Source organism: Pongo abelii, chromosome 13, assembly GCF_028885655.2.
Source record: "Pongo abelii isolate AG06213 chromosome 13, NHGRI_mPonAbe1-v2.0_pri, whole genome shotgun sequence".
NCBI lineage: Eukaryota > Metazoa > Chordata > Mammalia > Primates > Hominidae > Pongo > Pongo abelii.
This window is the reverse complement of record NC_071998.2, coordinates 127,251,135-127,266,377: the sequence shown is the minus strand read 5'-3', so window position 1 is coordinate 127,266,377 and position 15,243 is coordinate 127,251,135. Positions and strand designations below refer to the sequence as shown.

At 51.2% G+C, this 15,243-nt stretch overlaps 1 protein-coding gene and 1 long non-coding RNA gene across 14 annotated transcripts in view; one reads left to right on the top strand and one right to left on the bottom strand.

Annotated features, from left to right (window-relative positions):
* Positions 1 to 15,243, top strand: part of CAMSAP1 (calmodulin regulated spectrin associated protein 1) — a 112,621-nt gene that overhangs the window by 16,465 nt on the left and 80,913 nt on the right. For 12 of the 13 annotated variants that reach the window (XR_008510054.2, XR_008510055.2, XM_054520899.2 and 9 more), the window contains 2 exons: positions 8,229 to 8,491; positions 9,521 to 9,682. The exons of the other annotated variant lie outside the window; for it this stretch is intronic. Coding sequence is in view for 10 of the 12 variants with exons in the window: in XM_054520899.2 (XP_054376874.2) it covers positions 8,229 to 8,491; positions 9,521 to 9,682 (425 nt within the window). In the remaining 2 variants the exon portion in view is untranslated. The remainder of the gene's footprint in view (positions 1 to 8,228; positions 8,492 to 9,520; positions 9,683 to 15,243) is intronic. 13 annotated transcript variants of the gene reach the window in all.
* On the bottom strand, positions 5,216 to 8,233 carry LOC129048049 (uncharacterized). The gene is made up of 2 exons (XR_008510056.2): positions 6,510 to 8,233; positions 5,216 to 5,551 (listed from the first exon to the last, which is right to left on the bottom strand). It is a non-coding gene; the product is annotated as an uncharacterized LOC129048049 (long non-coding RNA).

Sequence of the window (15,243 nt, the reverse complement as noted above, 5' to 3'; positions counted from 1 at the left end):
GGCTTTCCTCCTTCCTTACCCCGTGCCTAGGCTTCCCTGTTTCCGCTGCTCATGCTGCCACTGCACAGCTCTGTGACTGCAGCCAGCTGGGTCAGGCTGGGAGAGAAAAGTGGGAGCCGTCAGGATTCCCCCTCCAGCTTCTAGGGGCCCCTTTTCCTGGTCCTCTGGCCAGAGAAAGACAGGGTTTCTCTCTGAGCCTGGCTGTCTGGGGCTGCCCTCAGGTCCAGCCAGGGTAGAAAAGAGAAAATGAACCTGAGGAGTCCCCTGTTTTGGGTTCCTTCTTCAGGATGGACCCTCCTCCCCAGTGCGCCTGCTGCGGCTTACTTTTCAGAGTCCTTAGGTAGGTGTTTGTCTTTTGTCCAGAGTTTTTAGCTGTCGTCAGTGGGAGAGAGAGGCTGTCTTGGACTGTCTTCATCTTGGCAGGCTTCAGGAGTCTGGGAGCTTGCTTCTGTTACTGTTTCTGCTGGCTTTTGCTCATGATGTCTTGTCATTTTGCTTAACTGACCATTGTATGTGAAAGATTTTGGAAATAATCTGAGGCCTAAGATACCATCTTTTCCCAGGGGGAGTGTCCGTTGGCTTCCAGCAGTCCCTTGGAGACAGAAACAGATCTGGTCACTCCACGTGAGGCCCTGGTGGAGGTGCCTCAGAGCCGTGCTCTAGTCCCCTGAGGCTGGGCTGCTTCACGTTTGCTCCTGCTCCCGGGTGCAGCCCTTCAGGTTTCCCACCCAGAGTGTGTGGTAGGCGTCATTGGGCAGGCCCTGGAGTCCAGATTTTGTCCTTAGAAAGGTGTGGTGCCAGAAACACAGTCTGCCATCTTTACCACCTCTCCTGGCACGGACAGCTCCTCCCAGGCACCCTCAGGGGGAAACCGCGGTCTGGGAAGAGGGGCGGGTTCTCTGGATTGCGTCTTCTGCCTGAACTTGGCCTGGTGATTCCTCACCACCCGGTTGGCTGGCCAGAGCCTCCCGCAGGTGTGAATTGTGTGTGTGGAGCCTCTGTGGGTGTGAGTTGTGTGTGTGTAGCCTCCTGCAGGTGTGGATTGTGTGTGTGGAGGCTCTGTGGGTGTGAGCTGTATGTGTGTGGAGCATTCCACAGGTGTGAGTTGTACATGCGAAGCCTCCATGGGTGTGGGTTGGGCATGCGGAGCCTCTGCGGGTGTGAGCTGTGTGCACTGTCCTACTGTGTCTGCCACGGGGGCTTACTGGCCTAGCGCAGGGTCCACTGTGCCTGGAAGGAGGCTCCCTCCTATCCCACCCTGAGGGGCCTCCCATGCTCCTTTGCCCACCTTTGCTGTGTGCTCCCTTTCCAGGCTCGGGTTGTGCAGTTTATGTTTCGGTTGCAGTGGCTGTGGCCCTTGGGGGCCTCGAGATTTCTTCGTGAGCTTGGGGGAGTGAGCTACGGGTGGGAGCTTACGGGGAGAGGGCCTGGTGCCAGCACCTTTACTGCTGGGTTTCTGAGGTGTGAATGAGGATGGCCGGCCGGGCCTTAGGTGCAGAGCCTCTGGCCTTAGAGTTTGTGCTCCACTCTTACCATCCCATGCCCTCCCACGGCCTCTCAGAAGAGCTCAGGGGAAGGAGGAGGAGGGGCTATGAGGGTTGCCCCTTAGTGTCTGCCTCCCGGCCCAGTGGGGTCACTGTCACTGCGCTCATGAGATGGCCCAGGGCGGCTGCTAGCAGGCGGGCTCTGCAGCCCCTCCAGCCCCTCCAGCCCCTCCAGCCTCTCCTCACCACCACGTGGCCTCTGCTCCGGGCTTGGTCTTTCTCCACACTGGGGCTTCTCTTTGCCGGGAGTTCTCTGAGTTTCTGTGAGAGTTTTTGTTTCGTTCGGGCTTCTGCCTGTGCTTCTTGGAGCATTGTTCCACGGTCACTTTGAATTCCTTGTCAGACAGTCCCAACCTTGGGACGTTGCCTTTTCTCCTGGAAGTTGCAGGTTTTCCTGTGGGTCTTGCTTTTTTGTTAAGGAGCTTTGGGTTGTGTGTTGGGCATTTGGAATATTGTATTTGGAAGCCATGGGTCCTGTTGGAAGCCTGAGGTGTTGGTTTTGGTTTGTTCTAGCAGGTAGTCCACCCAGTTACGTAGAGACTGCAGGCCCCGACCTGCCTCCTGGGGGCTACATACAGTTGAGCGTAGGTTTCATTTTCGGTCTTCGTCCTGCCGCTCTGGCTGGGCTGCGGGCTGTGGCCCTCACAGTGGCTGCTGTGCCACTGTAGTTGCTTCTGGAGTGGCCAGGATGTGACACAGATTTAGAGGGTCGCCCTATCCAGCCCCCTCTTCTCTGGGACCCTCTCCCCTCTCTGAAGGTTCCTGAGGGTCTCCCTTCCTGGCCTTCTGGCTGGAAGCCAAGTCTGCACCTGAGCCTGGTGTGGCATGGCCGGGCCAGCGCCCTGTGGGGTGTGCGCTTGTCTGTGTACCTGGCGCTCCGCTGTCAAGGTGCAGTTTGTTACTGGTTGTCCCTGGGTGGGGGTCAGGTGGTCTTGGCCCTGTGGGGACCATTACATCAGCTTTTCTTACCCTTGTGTCTGGCCTCTCCAGGATGGAGCTGGGGCGTGGACTACTGGTCGCTTTTACCTTGAGTTGGAATTATTTCCGTTGACTCCTTATATCCAAACAGGAAGAGTATCCACGTTTTCCAGGTGGAGACGCTCACAGCCACCTTTGGGGTCTCTGTGGAGGTGACTCTCTCAGTGTCAAATGCAGATAGCCAAGCCGCCCATGGGGACATTCTGGGAGAGTTGGTCTCAGCTCCCAGGTGGCTCAGACAAGCAACAGAGCAGAGACTCACCGTCTTGCACGTCTCTGGGCTGTGCCTGGCACTGCAGTGGCCTGGTCTTTTTTCCTGGGGCTGAGTTGGAGGCTACGGGAGTAGCTGGCTTTAGGTTGGGCAGTGGCCACAGTTGTGGCACCTACCAGGGGGGTCTTTGCCGTGTGCTGCCGTGGAAGAGCTGGCGGTTGGTATGGACACCTCCTCCCGAGCCCCGTGCAGGTGCCGCAGGAGGGCTGCAGTCGACAGACAGCCACTTTCTCACCTGCCTTTTCATCCTCATTGCAATAATAGCGACGGAAGGAATAACAGCTGACGCTCCTGTGTGCATCCACGGAGCTTATGCTGAGCTGGCACAGGGCAGGAGATAGACCCTTTCGTTGTTCGGAACGGACAGGTAGGGGGCCAGGGTTCAGAGGGATCCAGTAAGAGGCCAAGCTGGGACTCTGGGCCAGGTGCCTGTGCTGGGCCCTGCCCTTGGGAGACCCCAGCGCTCCAACTCCTGCTCTCCGTCAGTTGCCACCACTCTGAGTTCCTCCTGCACTTAACGTTGGCCCCACTTCCACTGCAGACTGGTTAGAATCTTCTGACCCCTTCCCAGGGCCTTTGTGTGCGGCTCCCGCCGAGGCCTGCCCCACAGCAGTCCAGCAGCCACTGCGGATGCGTTGCTCATGGGTACTGATGTAGCAGTGCGAGGAGTGACAGTGCTGCCACCCTGACAGTGCCGTTGCCGACTCTGTCTCCAGTCTCCGTGGGCCCCTGCCCTGCCTGTGTCCTTGTTTGACTTTCACTCTGCCCCCTGTAGCCGCACTTCTCCCCACTTCCTCCAGGCTGATCCCTCCCACTCAGCAGATGCCCTGACTCCTGCTTAACATAGTGAGACAAACTGCAGGTGCTGATGGGCCGCCCACCCCTGCCCTGCATCTGTACCCCGACCCAGTGAAAGACACTGCCCTGCCTGGGCCCTGCATCCCTCCCCTCCGCCTCCCGAGGGGCCTCCTTTCTCAGGAGCAGCCTCCTCCTCTTCAGCCTCTCCCATTGATTGGGTTTTCTTTCGTCAACATGTCTCCAATCCTTAAAGCAGACACATCTTTTTTGGCCACACTTTCCCCTCAGAGAGGCACAATTCCCGCTGTTCTCACTTCCTTCCTTCTGTGCCTGAGGCTGTCTCTTCACCAGTTCTCAGAATGCTCTTCCCGAGGCTGCCAGCTGAGTCCGGCAGGCTCTGTGGTCTTCATGCAGGCATCCTTCTCAGCCTTCCTTGGTGCTCACTGCCCCTTCAAAACCTCCCCTGGCCTCGGCAGCACCATTCTGGCCCCGCCCCGCTCTCTGTTCCCTTGTCCGTTTCTTTGGCTTCTCTCCCGACGTCTGTCCCGTGGGCTTGGTGTCCTCAGGTTGCCTTGACCAGCTTCTCCCACCGCACCCGGCTCTCACTGGATGACTCGTCCCCCTGGGCATCGATGGCTGTGTATATGTAGTGGGTTCCAAAGCACGTCTCCAGCAGGTCCCTTTACTCTTGCGCTTCCAGTCTCTACGCCTCTCCATTGGAAAGCTCCCCTTGGGTCCCACAGGCTCATCTTTCCTGTCCCCGACTGCCCTCCTCCTCCACACTACTGGTTTCCTGTATTAGGAAAAGGGACTGTCCTGCTCCAGGCTGGCAGGAATTATAAGCTTGGTGTTTTTGTCGTACTGCATCAGGCACAGGCCTGCTGCTCACGCCTCCTGGGCAGTGGTGCCCCTTCCCGGGGCTGCTTGCCTGTGTCAGCCTCCATTGTCTCTCCTGGCGGTGACCACAGCAGCCTCCTGGGTCCACGCTCATTCTCCACTCTTGTTTACAGGGAGCTCTAGCAGATGGGATCTCCTCGTCCTCTGGCTTGTCTGACCCCCTTACTTGACGTGGTCTCGTTCCATTCCTTGTGTGCCTGCCTAAGCCTGTCTCGCTCTGCTGACAGATCCCACAGGGTCCAGTTCCTCCTAGCACAGGCATGCACGAGAGCCTGGTGACTTAGTGAATGAAACATCCAGTTTGCCTCTTCTGTGCAATTCTGAACTGCTGTCATTTGCTAAAATTCTCTTAACGGGGTCATTTTCATGTTTTCCTCGCTGTCTCCTACCAACCCCCCTACTGGCTGCTTCCTTCCCTAAGAAACTTCTCCATCTGCACATCCCACTGCCCCACTCCTCAGTGCGAGAGTGGTGTCTCCTGCACCCCAGTCCCCCAGCACTCATCCTGTGTGACACCCTCCACATTGCGTGGAAATTACCTGTTGACTTTTCAGTTGTCTTACGAGGCTCAGCCTGAGAACAGTGACTTTGTCTCTTCCTGTTTGACTCCCTGGCATTTTTGTACATTTTCTGGCTCACATGGGTACTCAATAATTGTCGAATGAATGTGTATTAATTCTAACAGTCTTACTGGTTTGTAGAAAAAACAACAAGAAACTACTAGAAATACATTGAAGGCATTACAAAGTTTTTTTTTTTTTTTTTAAGGAGGTATTGATATTGATAGAACGTTAAACGTTCTAGAACTGTGCACATCCAGCTCTCGCAGGAGTTGCCTTCACTGAAGCCGGTTACTCATGGACAAGTTCAGTGTCTGAAGGCAGAACTGCCACGGCGGGGCCGTGGAGGAGTGTGGCCACTGTCACCCAGTTGGGGGTCTGGCCAGGGTCTTCCTTAGGTCGGATGGGAAGGAGTAACATACAGTTAGGAGGGCTTCGCCACAGTCTGAAGCTTGTATCTTTAGTAAGTGCGTCATTTTCCTTTAACTCTCATTTTCCTGCATCTGAAATTTATGTGAATTAGTTGTGTTATGCATATTCACATATGATTCAAAAAGGTGATTTATATGAGTCACTTTATATTGATTAATTTTAAAAGTGGGTCACCCTATGGCAAACGTTTCTACCTGGTAGATTGTAAAAGAGAAACTTAAATCAGAGCCATGGTTGCTTTTTCCAGTCTGGCCAGGTTTCTGCATCTGTGGGGTAGGCTCTGCCATTCTCCCTGGGGCTCACCCTGCTTCCATCTAATGCCAGCCCTCCACTTACGTGCCTGTCCCGTCTCCCACTCTGCACAGAGCTGTCACTCTGAGGGGTCCCCCAGGGCCTTTCTCCTCAGCTGTGCCAGTTTCTGCTCTCCTAGGGGGACTGCATCACAGTTGTCTTAAGTGGGAGGAGAGGGTGGCTTGGACCAGGCCGGTTAGGCTCGAGGTGCCCCCAGACATCTACGTGGAGATGTCAGATAGGCATTTCAGGGAAGTGGTCAGGGCCAGAAATGTACATTTGGGGATGACTGTGTGTCTGTGGTATTTCTAGCCATGAGACTGAATTAGGTCATTAGGGAGGAGTGAGATAGGAAGTGCCCCTTCCAATATTTGGAGAAATGAGGGGCAGCTGGCCTAGGAGATGGGGATGGAGCAGGCAGCGAGATGGGAGGACAGAGGCCAGGTACCCCGAAAGGAGAAAGGCAGCTCCCTCCGAGAGCCCTGACTAGGTGGGCTGCTGGTGTGGTCAGTTGAATAAGAGGAAGGCTGAGAGTGGCTGTCGCATCTTTCCCCACAGCCGATGTGAACTGCTGCAAACGTTGTCAGGTTATGGGATCCCTCGCTCAGTGCCCTCCCCTGACTTCCCTCCACGGCCCATGGGTGCACACTCCACAGGCCACCTGTCTGTCCCTGGCCACCTTGCTCTTGTTTCCTGGGACGTCTCACTCCGGCGTGTGCGGGGTGGCTCTGTGCTCACCTCTGCAGGTCAGCTTTCCTTGAGCAGTTCGTAAGGACAGCAGAAGTCTTCCCGCTGTGCTTGGCATTGGGGCCTGTTCCTTGTGTTACTGCTGTGCTCTGTTGTATTTCAAAAGTTCCGATGATTTCTGATTAGGGGGCTCCTCGATGTGGTCAGCAAGTATAGGATTTGAGTCTGTTGACGTCCACTAAGCCAGCCTTCCATAGCTGGAGCCCTGGCTGCCCCTGGGTTGCCGTGGTGACCTAATCATTGTGTACAGCGGTGCTTAAAACAAAAATGCTGTGTAAACGGTGACTGCTGCCGCTTAGAAATAAACCAGGTGTGAGGTGCTCAGATTGTGGGGAAATGACCAGACTCCACAGGACCATAATGAAGTGACTCAGGGCTCAGGATAATAGTGAAGGAAGCCAGAAGAGATGGCAGCAGAGAGAGAAGAGGGGTGCTGTGGGGAACCATCACCACAGCTGGTTCTTCCCCTGGGGAAGAGCTTAGGAGAGCTTGGCTCGGAGCACAAGACAGGTTTGTTAGTGTCCCCGTGAACGTCTCTAGTGTTACCGGTTGTCTGAACACTAGGAGTCAGTGGGGTTTCTTCATGAGCTGTTCTGTGGAGATGGTAGTCCTTTCTAAACTCTGTGGAGATGGGAGTGTCTGCACCTCCTAGCAGAGTGTTGGGCTCGGGACACGTTAAAGACCTGGGGGTCACATGTTTCCCAAATGTATCTGACTGCAGGTATCCCTTGTCCTCCGTCTTTAGTGGGACAGCCATTGACGTCTTGTGAGACAGTGTGAGGGGCATAGCGGCAGGGCTAGAAAAGTGGGTGAGGCCAGCTGTGACACATTTGGTGTCCTGTGTGTATGCTGCTCCTGTGCTGTTTGTGTGGGAGGTGGCGTATGTTGCAGCCGGAAGTATACAGTAGGCTCTCTGGATCAGATTGTGTGGGTTCAGCCTGGTCTCTGCCTCCTGTGGCCTTGAGCAGGTCACTTACTTTCTGTGTGCCTCAGTTTCTCATTTGTAATGTGCAGATGGTAGTCCTCATTTGAGGGAACTGCAGTGGCAAGATTAAGTAGCATGGTTCATGTCAAGAGTTTGATGCTGCCTGGTCCGAAAATGGATAAAGGCTGATTGCTGCTGCTGCTGTGTCGTCATGGTTACAGTGGCACCGCGCCTGCCTGGCTCCCTCTTCTGTAAAGACCAAGGGTGTTCAGCCTCTGTTATCACTTCCGATTTTCATGTCAGAAAGAGGATGCTGGGCTCCCTCCCCGGGCTGATGCCGGCTGTGCCCACATGCTGTCTCCACTGGTGTCACCAGGCACTACATGGTCCTAGCCTATGCTGGTTTCCCCTCAGCCTCATTAACACCCTCAGGGCTCCCATGTCTACCTTCTTACTGCTGTTAAGTTAGGACAGTCGTCCTTTGAGGTCACAGTGGCGGAGGTCACGAGATGATTTCAGTTGTCTGTGTTCACAGAGTAGTCTGAGATGCTACAGTTAGTTGCCTTTGTAAGTACAGAAGACAGTAGAATTATTGAAAAGCCTAGAGCCTTTTCATGTTGTTAGTTGCTCATTTAATCAATCAATCAATTATTTTTTTGAGACTTGGTCTCCCTGTGTTGCCCAGGCTGGAGTACAGTGGCACAGTCATAGTTCACTGCAGCCTTGAACTCCTTCCCTTGGGTCTTGTGTGTGGCACTCACCTGGTCATCCCCTCCCTGTCTTAGATAACATCCCTGAGGACCTGAGAGACCCTTTCTACGTTGACCAGTATGAGCAGGAGCACATTAAGCCGCCTGTTATCAAGCTTCTCCTGTCCAGCGAGCTGTACTGCCGTGTCTGCAGCCTCATCCTGAAAGGGGACCAGGTGGCCGCCTTACAGGGACACCAGTCTGTCATCCAGGCCCTGTCCCGGAAAGGGATCTATGTGATGGAGAGTGATGACACCCCCGTGACAGAGTCCGACCTCAGTCGCGCACCCATAAAAATGGTGAGTGGTCTGCGGTGGCCGCCCCCAGGGGCCATCCTCTGGAGCCGTGGGCTCTCATGTGGCGCACCTGGTGCTTGGATGGTGTGAACGCGGTGTGCAGCGAGGTGGTGGAGATCCGTGCTTTTGCACACTGGCGTTCCTTAGGAAACTGCATATCTTTTAAAGCACATGACTGTTGTGGAGAATGGGGAAAAGAGAGCTTTCATTGAGCTCTTTTTCTCATTGGGAATGCTCTGTGAATGCTGAGATTGGAGTGAGGCCTGTTAATAAAAATACTTGAGGCAGACTTTTTACAGATGAGAAATGTAATTGTTGCACCCATTCTGTTAGGTTGTTTCATGCATACTTTGTGCTAAAGTAACTCAGTCTGTCTTTTTCTCCTCCAAGTATCCCACCCCCATCTTTCTCTGAAGGCTTGCTACTGGTGTGCCTTTTCCAGAGCATTCTGGGTCAGGGCCATTCTCGGTGCCTCTTGCACTGCCTTTGTTTGGTTGCTCCCATGGCGTTCCCGGTGAGACTGCGGGTGCCATGCAGTGGGTGAAGAGAGTGTTACTCGTGTCATATGAGGAAGCTGCACTAAAGCGTGGTGCAGCTGTAGCAGGTAGAGCTCTAGACTAGGAGCCAGAGCCCTTTGGTGGGCAGTTGGCCTGGGGCAGGTCTCCTGTCTGCCTTCCCACAACCACGACGTGGGAGTTGTACCACCTTTCCTGGGAGTCCCATAGGGCTGTTGAGGAAATAAGAAATGACAGTGTGAGACAGTGCACTGTGGGCCACAGGGCTGGCCGGCCGGCCTGTCTGCCTGAGAACAGACTCCTGGTTCCTAACGGTCTTGAGGCTTGGTCAGAAATGCCAGGCTTGAAATAGTGATGGTGAGGGGGAGGCGGGTCTCAAATCTGAGTATCTCTTCAGACAGAAAGGGCAAGGGATGAAGAAATTAGGCCAGAATTCTGAGTATGAGCAGGTTCCCTGCATCAGAACCTGGTAAGAGGGGTGGGTTTGGGGGATTATAGCTGCTGCCTCTGCCCCTAGAGTGCCCACATGGCAATGGTGGATGCCCTGATGATGGCCTACACTGTGGAGATGATCAGCATCGAGAAGGTGGTGGCCAGTGTCAAGCGCTTCTCAACGTTCAGTGCCTCGAAAGAACTTCCGTACGACCTCGAGGATGCCATGGTGTTCTGGATCAACAAGGTGAGTGCCCTGCCTAGATGTGGCGTGTGACTCTGCTCCTGTGGCTGGTCTCCTTTTCACTTGAGAGCAGCACACTTTGTCACGCTGAGACCCAGCCCTTCATTTGGGACGAGTCATATTTTGTGTCCAGAAATGTGTCTGTTGTAGTTAAAAAGAAGCAAAGCAAGCAGGCGTTTCTCCCGCAGGCCGAGAGTAGAGGGTGATGAATTTATATCTGAAAACGCAGCACATGTCGGTGCTTTAAGTGCCTTAAAAAATTTTTTTTTTGAGACAGGGTCTCACTCTTTCCCCCAGGCTGGAGTACAGTGACACGATCATGGCTCACTGCAGCCTTGACCTCCCAGGCTCCAAGTGATCCTCCCGCCTCAGCCTCCTGAGTAGCTGGGATCACAGGCACGTGCTACTATGCTCAGCTAATTTATTTTTTATTTTTTTTTATTTTTAGTAGAGAAGGAGTCTCACTGTGTTGCCCAGGCTGGTCTCGAACTCCTGGGCTCAAACAGTCCTCCCTCCTTGACCTCCTAAAGTGCTGGGATTACAGGAATGAGCCACCGCACCTGGCCAGTGAATAATTTCTTTTTATTTTCGTAGTATGCACCTATATGCAGTAAAGGAGTTTATCAAAATGCCTTCAGAAGGCATTTTGATTATTAAGGAAAAAAAATGGCATTTTCCCAAATGCTATTTTCTCCTTTTACATTTAGAAGCTCATAGTGTAATTTTAAATACAATATATGTAAAGAATGTTTACTTTTAGTAGTGTCTAATTATAAGGTTACCTTACCAGAGCCTTTGGTTAGTAAGCATCCTGATATGCAAAAAGGTGTTTAAGTTTGCACATTAACACAGCAAAGGAACTAGAAGGTTGTGTGGCCCCATGTGAGGCTGTATTAGTGGGCCTGAATAAGAGGCTCACGCAGGATGGTTCTGGAGTTACTGATGGTTAGCTTGCACATGCAGAGCCAGGCCGGTGCTCCATCTGCTGGCTCCCTGGAAGGCCCCTTCGTCGCTGTGACAGGTGGGTCTTTGTCAGGAGTTGGCAGACGTTTGTGTTTTGACTTTTTCTAAGACAGTTGCCCTGCTCTTTAGCTGTTTTCCTACCCAAGCTTGGGGTTGGTGAACCAGGTGGATGGGCAGACTCCTTTCATTTCCTTATCCTGCGGTGAGGTAGGGACAGAAAGCCACAGGGTTTTCTAGGACTCAGTGGAGCCTCCGGGCCCTAGTTCAGATTTGGGTGCCAGCCAGTACCATCTCTGCCCCACTCTGCCTCTACCCATGAGGACGCCTCTTGGTGGCGAGCACCATGTCTTACTCATCCCTGGCTCTCACCTGATAGCGTGCATGTGGGAAGTGCTTGCAAGAATTCTGTGGAAAATGGTGTTCAGGCCTAGTTCACCTTTCCAGAGGAGCCTGAGCTTCGGGGACGCTCCTGTAATGCTAGCGGAAGCTTCCTCTGATCAAAAGTCAAATTTTAGCTTTTCTTTAATATCTTTTATTGATTTTTTCCTCGTATTAGAAATGACGTAGTTATAGAAAATGTAGAAACTATGGATGAACAAAAAGAATAAAATGTAAATTACCCATAATCTTATCACCTATGAAAATGGTTAACATTTTGGTAAAAATTCTGATAGTTTTTCTTTATTTGTATGTGTTATATAGGCCTACAACACAGTGGGGAGCTTACTGTGCTTTCTGTCGTAAGCCACATTTCTACTTGGTACGGTACTGTGCAATGAGTTTCTGCCCATTGGCCAGATATCTGATGCCAGCCGTTCCAGTGACTCCCCTGTGGCCCTTCTGTGATCTGAGTGTTGCTGGAGGTCAAGTTGTCTCCTCTCCATCTGTGCAGTAGTCTCTGTCCAGCCACGATGATTTCCCTCAGGCCACGTTCCTGCGAGGGGAATGGTTGTTCATATTTAAGGACTTTTTTTTTTGTTTGCTTGTTTTTTTTTTGGCCAAATCTGATCCTAAAGATTCTAACATTTTCCTTTCTATTAGTTTGTGTAGGTGTCTTTTCCCATGTCTTCCCATATCTTGGGCATTATTAAAAATTACTTGCCCATTTGAAAGGTGAAAAATAGGGTCTTTTTCTATGGTAAAGACATAGAAAAACTTAATTCTGGGTAAAATTGCAGATTCTGGGTAAGAGCATCTGTCTCTTACCCTCCTTCTCTGGTGAATCACGTGTTTGTTATCTTTGCCCGTATTCTTTGGGCAGGAGGAGATGTTTCTTTTTCCCCTGCTTGGTCACGTTTCTCGTTTGCTGTGCATTTATAAGTGACTTTTCAGGCCATTGCTGGCCTCTGTGTTTCTGTGGACTTGGCAGATAAATAGAAGGTGGTCTCCTTGTAACCAGAGACATCATTTTCCTTCCACGCTATTCTCGTTTCTACCTCTGAATTTTAAAGAAATATGTTGTATTTCCGGCTCCTGACTCCTCATTTGTGGACATGATCTACTGAGGCAGGATTGTGACAAATGGCAGTTACAGTGATTACGGTTTCCATGGCCCTCCACTCCCTCTTCTCACTCCCCCTGTGGTTGCATTGGCAGCTTTGGACACACTCACAGTCAGACTTGATGCTCCTGTGTCCAGGCACCCATTTTCACAGCTCATGTTCCTTTCCTTGTATTATGCTTTGTTTTTCCTGGAGTTAATACTTGGTTTAGTTTTCATGACCTTTTCTTTTTTCTCATGCATTATTTACATTTGTATTCAGTGTTTTCCATATTTTACTGTTTTCTTGCCATTTCCATATGAATGTAAGTTCCTTATGTTAGTGGTTTCTCCTTATGTGACTTTCTCCCGGGTGCAAGTCCTCAATGCAGGATGCGATGCCGGCTGAATGCTTCCAAAGCACCTTTTGCAGTGTGAATGCCCGGGTGTGTAGGAAGTGCGAGTTCCCCGAGCATCCTCTCTCATCCGCGCTGCGTTCCTAGGCCCTCTCCAGTGTGGGTTCTCAGATGCTTAACTGACTTCAAGCTGTGCCCCAAAGCTTTCACTATACAGGTGGGGTTTCTCCCCATTGGAAATTGCTGCATGTTTAATAAGCTTGGGGCTGTTGGTACGATTTCCATAAGGGTGAGTTTTTTCTCCAGCATCAATTCTTTGATGCATAAGGTCTGAATTCCCTTTGGGCATAGGTACCATGTTTCCAAGATGCCTGCTGTGCGCGGGTGCATTTGAGTGCAGATTTCAGCTTCTCACACCCACACCTGGGTAACTCCCTCCTTGGGTTTGGCTCTGTGTCATCCTCTGCAGCATCTGTGGGGGAATGGCCACGTTCTGAGTCTCTCCTCCTCTGTGGCATCCCTCTGGGACTCTGTCCTGCCCCTGCCTGCATGGTTGCTGCCCCAGCCACCTGCATGTCTGCCATCCTGGACTTTCCTCCCTTCACCTCTGCTCCAGGCCGCTCACCCGCCTCCTCCTGGCTGGGGTCCCTACCTGGGTGCAGGAGCCTCCCTGCCGTCTGAGGAAAGGCTAATGCTGTGCATTTCTGTGACCATTTCTGAGACAGCTTCTGAAGGAGCCTTCCTCCACCTTTCCTGGTGATTGTGTAACTAGATGGAAGCGCTTTCCCCAGCTTGAGGGGGTTGCCCAGCTGTCTTCTCTCTTCCAGGCTGAGGAATCTGCTGCCATGCGGGTTCCCCATCCTGTGTGTGACCCGGATGACCTCACTCAGGATTTCCTCCTTCCCAGGTGCTCTGAAGTTTCACCATGAACCACCTTGCAGGGGCTCTTTTTATTTTTTATTGATGCCCAGCCAGTTGTTGTTGTCTCTTTCTCTCTCTCTCTTTTTTTTTTTTTTTTTGGGAGACAGAGTCTTGTTTTGTGGCCCAGGCTGGAGTGCAGTTGTGTCATTGTGCCTCACTGCAGCCTGACCTCCCAGGCTCAAGCAATTATCCCTCCCCAGCCTCCTGAGTAGCTGGGACTACAGGCATGCACCACTGTGCCTGGCTGATTAAAAAAAATTTTTTATTAGAGACGGGGTCTCGCTATATTGCCCAGGCTAGTTTTGAACTACTGGGCTCAAGGAATTCTCCTGCCTTGGCCTCCCAAAATGGTGGGATTACAGATGTGAGCCACCACTGCTGGCCTGTTTTTTGTCTTTTTTTTTTTTTTTTTAAGACAGCTCTACTGAGGTGTATTTTATATGAAGTCAGTGGATCTTTTTACTTGAGTTTTGATAAGCAGTCATTTGTTTAGCATTCACCACAATCAAGGTGATATTTCCATCACCCTAAACAAGCTCTTTCATGATCCTTTGCAGTTAATCCTCTACCCCAATGCAGGTAACTGCTCATCTGCCTTCTTCACTGTGGATTAGTTTTGCTTTTTTTTTAGGTTTTGATAAAAGTGAAGTTGTGTGGTGTGTGCTCTTCTTGTGTTTGGCTTCTTTCAGTGAACAAAGTGTTTCTGAGATTGACCTATGGCATTGCATCTGTCAGAAGTTCTGTTGGTGCTTGGTAGAGTTCTATCGTGTGCATATACCATGGTTCGTTTATCTGTCCACCTGTTGATGGACGCTTGGATTGTTTCCAGTTTTTGCCTATTTTGAATAAAGCTACTAGGGACATTTGCGTGCAGATATATTTTTATTTCTCTCTCTTTTTTTAGATGTAGTCTCACTCTGCCGCGCAGGCTAGAGGGTAGTGGCGAGGTCTCGACTCACTGCAACCTTAGCCTCCTGGGTTCAAGCGATTCTCTTGCCTCAGCCTCCCAAGTAGCTGAGAGTACAGGCGCCCGCCACCACACCTGGCTAATTTTTGTATTTTTAGTAGGGAAGGGGTTTCATCATGTTGGCCAGGCTAGTCTTGAACTCCTGACCTCAGATGATCCACTCATCTCGGCCTCCCAAAGTGCTGGGATTACAGGTGTCAGCTACTGTGCCCAGCAATATTTTTATTTCTTTAAGTAAAAATTTAGGAGTAGAATCGCTGGGTCATGTGATAAGTATATATAACTTAATACAAGTATGTGTAAGTTCAGTCTTTAGAATAAACTGCCAAAATGTTTTCCAATGATTGTACCATTTAGAACTCCCACTAGCAAGATAGAATTCTGGTTGCTCTACACTTGTTACAGTCCGTCTTTTCTCTTTAGCCATTTGAGTGGATGTGTAACTGTCTCTCATTGTCGTTTTAATGTTTTCCTAATGGGTAAAGAGGCTTGTCTACATTCTTTTATGAGGTGCTTTTTCAAATATTTTGCCCAATTTTTAACTGGGTTGTCTTACCAAGTTGCAAGAGTTTTTAGAAATGTATGTATTTGGGAATCAAGGGCCTTGTCAGATGTATGTATCGTGAAGATCTTCTCCCAGGCCGGCCACCTTTTTGTTTTCTTAACAGTGTCTGTCAAAAAGCAAAGGTTGTCTGGGTGTGGTGGCTCACAACCTGTAATCACAGCACTATGGAAGGCCAAGGTGGGCAGATTGCCTGAGGTCAGGAGTTCAAGACCAGCTTGGCCAAAAGTGGTGAAACCCTGTCTCTACTGAAAATACAAAAATTAGTCAGGCGTGATGGCGGGCGCCTGTAATCCCAGCTACTCAGGAGGCTGA